This window comes from Amphiura filiformis, chromosome 16, assembly GCF_039555335.1.
Source record: "Amphiura filiformis chromosome 16, Afil_fr2py, whole genome shotgun sequence".
In the NCBI taxonomy this organism is placed as follows: domain Eukaryota; kingdom Metazoa; phylum Echinodermata; class Ophiuroidea; order Amphilepidida; family Amphiuridae; genus Amphiura; species Amphiura filiformis.
Genome location: NC_092643.1, coordinates 55,119,660 through 55,122,846, shown reverse-complemented (window position 1 = coordinate 55,122,846; position 3,187 = coordinate 55,119,660). Strand labels below are relative to the sequence as shown.

General features: G+C 37.7%; 1 protein-coding gene across 1 annotated transcript; it reads right to left on the bottom strand.

Moving 5' to 3' along the window:
- Positions 1-213: 213 nt before the first annotated feature.
- LOC140172749 (uncharacterized) lies at positions 214-2,646 on the bottom strand (the record flags this gene model as incomplete). The annotated part of the gene is made up of 1 exon (XM_072195880.1): positions 214-2,646. A coding segment is annotated over one exon (1,593 nt), but the record flags the coding sequence as incomplete, so codon positions are not given.
- Between the last annotated feature and the right edge of the window lie 541 nt (positions 2,647-3,187).

The window sequence follows — 3,187 nt, the reverse complement described above, 5'->3', positions numbered from 1 at the left end:
GAAGTTTTGTCAAGCAAGTTTCTAAGTGTGCCCCTAATCGTGGTTTGTATAGAATTGAGGTGATAGCTTTGTTTGATAATAACCAATGACAGAGCCGCTACGATTTTAAATTAAAAACAGGTCACCGCTTGAGGCGCTGCATTTAAGACACAGCCTAAAAAGTTTATTACGGGACAAAATAGACGTGATGTAACATGGATGTAGTAAGCCGTGATCCTAAAAATGCCTTTCACATTGACCAAAACTAATTACACGACCTCTTCTACATTGAGGCTGGCTTTCCCTTTTAAAGGGAATTTTTATTATGCCAATTATTGATACGTTCATTTATATCAATTGCATGCAAAATTACTTCATTTCATACATGTACTTCAAAATCAAATTGCACACATTAATCAATTTAAAGTAGACATTATTTTCGTATAAAATTTTCATTGAAAAGGCTAATTGCCCGGGGGGGGGGGCACTTACATGTAAAGGTGGTACGTGTATGTGCGTTGGTCAAGGGTCCCTTTTTCAGGCTCTCCGGCAGTTCCTTAAGCCCCACATTTGCAATATGCTCCAGTTCATTGAGCCTCAAACTCTGACAATTGTAGCTCTTTAGCTAAAATTTGAAATTTTAGCTCCAAATCCTATAATTTGGCCGATTTTAGTTTACAGAGCCCCACAAATATGTTGAAATTTCAGTTCATCAAGCCCCTATTTTGACCCAAAATTAGTTCTTAGTTCCCAAAGTTCGGCGCTCCGCGCCGCACACCCCTACTAAAATTTTAGTTGAGTGCCCCCGGGGCTCGTTCATGTACATTTAATTGTACGTTCATGTTATGTACATTTAATTGGCCTGACTGTGTATGTAAAGCCTTTGTTACAAAAGTTACATCATGTGATTTCATGATTGTGTAAAACATTGCTACAATATTCTCCCAGTATAAATACATATTCATGTGCTTTCAAGTGACTTGAATCTGTCACAAACTTGAAAGGTTTCTCTTCAGTATGGATGCATTTATGGGTTTTCAAGGTATGTGACCTTGTGAAATATTTGTTGCAAAATTAACATTTGAAAAGTTTCTCTCCAGTATGAATACGTTCATGTCTCTTCAAGTCACCCGACTGAATAAACCCTTTGTTACAAACTTTGCATATGAAAGGTTTATCTCCAGTACATGTATGATTACGTTCATGTTGCTTCAAGTTACCTGACTGTGTAAAGCCTTTACTACAAAATGAGCATATGAAAGGCTTCTCTCCAGTATTAATACGTCCATGTGCTTTCAAGACACTTGACCGTGTAAAGCCTTTGTTACAAACTTCGCATATGAAAGGTTTCTCTCCAGTATGAAGACGTTCATGTGCTTTCAAGTAACGCGACCTATTAAAGCCTTTACTACAAACTTTACATATGAATGGTTTCTCTCCAGTATGAATAAATTCATGTGCTTTCAAGTCACCTGACTGTATAAAGCCTTTGCTACAAACTTTGCATATGAAAGGTTTCTCTCCAGTATGAATACGTTCATGATGCTTCAAGCTACCTACGTGTGTAAAGCCTTTGCTACAAAATGAGCATATGAAAGGCTTCTCTCCAGTATGAATACGTTCATGTTTTTTCAAGTTGCTTGACCGTGGAAAGCCTTTGTTACAAACTTTGCATATGAAAGGTTTCGTTCCTGTATGGATAAGTTCATGTGCTTTCAAGTTACTTAACTGTATAAAGCCTTTGCTACAAACTTTGCATATGAAAGGTTTCTCTCCAGTATGAATACGTCCATGTGCTTTCAAGACACTTGACCGTGTAAAGCCTTTGTTACAAACTTTGCATATGAAAGGTTTCTCTCCAGTATGAAGACGTTCATGTGCTTTCAAGTTACCCGACCCTGTAAAGCCTTTGCTACAAACTTTGCATATGAAAGGTTTCTCTCCAGTATGAATACGTTCATGTGCTTCCAACTCACCCGCCTGTGTAAAGCATTTGCTACAAACTTTGCATATGAAAGGTTTCTCCCCGGTATGAATACGTTCATGTATTTTCAAGTTACCTAACTGTGTAAAGCCTTTGCTACAAAATGAGCATATGAAAGGCTTCTCTTTAGTGTGAATACCTTCATGCATTTTCTTGTTTCCTAATGTTGTGAAGCTCTTGTCACAAAAGTTACATTTGAAAGGTTTCTCTCCAGTATGAATACGTTCATGTGCTTCCAACTCACACGCCTGTATAAAACATTTGCTACAAACTTTGCATATGAAAGGTTTCTCTCCAGTATGAATACGTTCATGTTGCTTCAAGCTACCTAACCGTGTAAAACCTTTGCTACAAACTTTGCATGTGAAAGGTTTCTCTCCAGTATGAATACGTTCATGTTGCTTCAAGCTACCTAACCGTGTAAAACCTTTGCTACAAACTTTGCATGTGAAAGGTTTCTCTCCAGTATGAATACGTTCATGTGCTTCCAACACATACGGCTGTATAAAACCTTTGCTACAAACTTTGCATATGAAAGGTTTCTCTCCAGTATGAATACGTTCATGTCGCTTCAAGCTACCTAACCGTGTAAAGCATTTGCTACAAAATGAGCATATTAAAGATTTCTCTTTAGTGTGAATACGTTCATGTGTCTTTAAATTACATGCCGAAGTAAAACCTTTTTTTTTTTTTTTTTTTTTAAAAAGCCCCTCTTTGGTATGAAGCTTTTCATGCTGTTTAGCATAACAAGATCTGCTGAAACTCTTGGCACAAAATCGACAAGTCTTTTGTGTCTCTATTCCTTCATCCGTTGAGCAGCTGCACCCTTGACTTGTGGATGATTTCTTTGAGAAACTGCAAGACTTGGAAACTTTCTTACAACTGGAACTTGGAGACACTTGTTGGCAATTCTGCTGAGCATAAGATACGTGTCTCTTTTTGCCTATCTTGCTCTGTAATTCCTTGTTGCATCTCATCACCATTTTGTGTGTGTTTACACGCACACTTTTTCTTTTCCTCGTGTATGTTTTCTGTCCAACTTGGTGTTTCTTCTGTGTGCATGCATTTCCGTCCTTATTTCTATTCTCCTGCCATAAGTTACCCTTTCTTTCTAACAACCTTTGTCTCTTATTTGCACTACTTTTAGTCTTCTGTATCTTGGCAATAGGTACACACATCACTGCACTCTTATAGTCATACCAGTAAGGACGAATCTGCATTTCA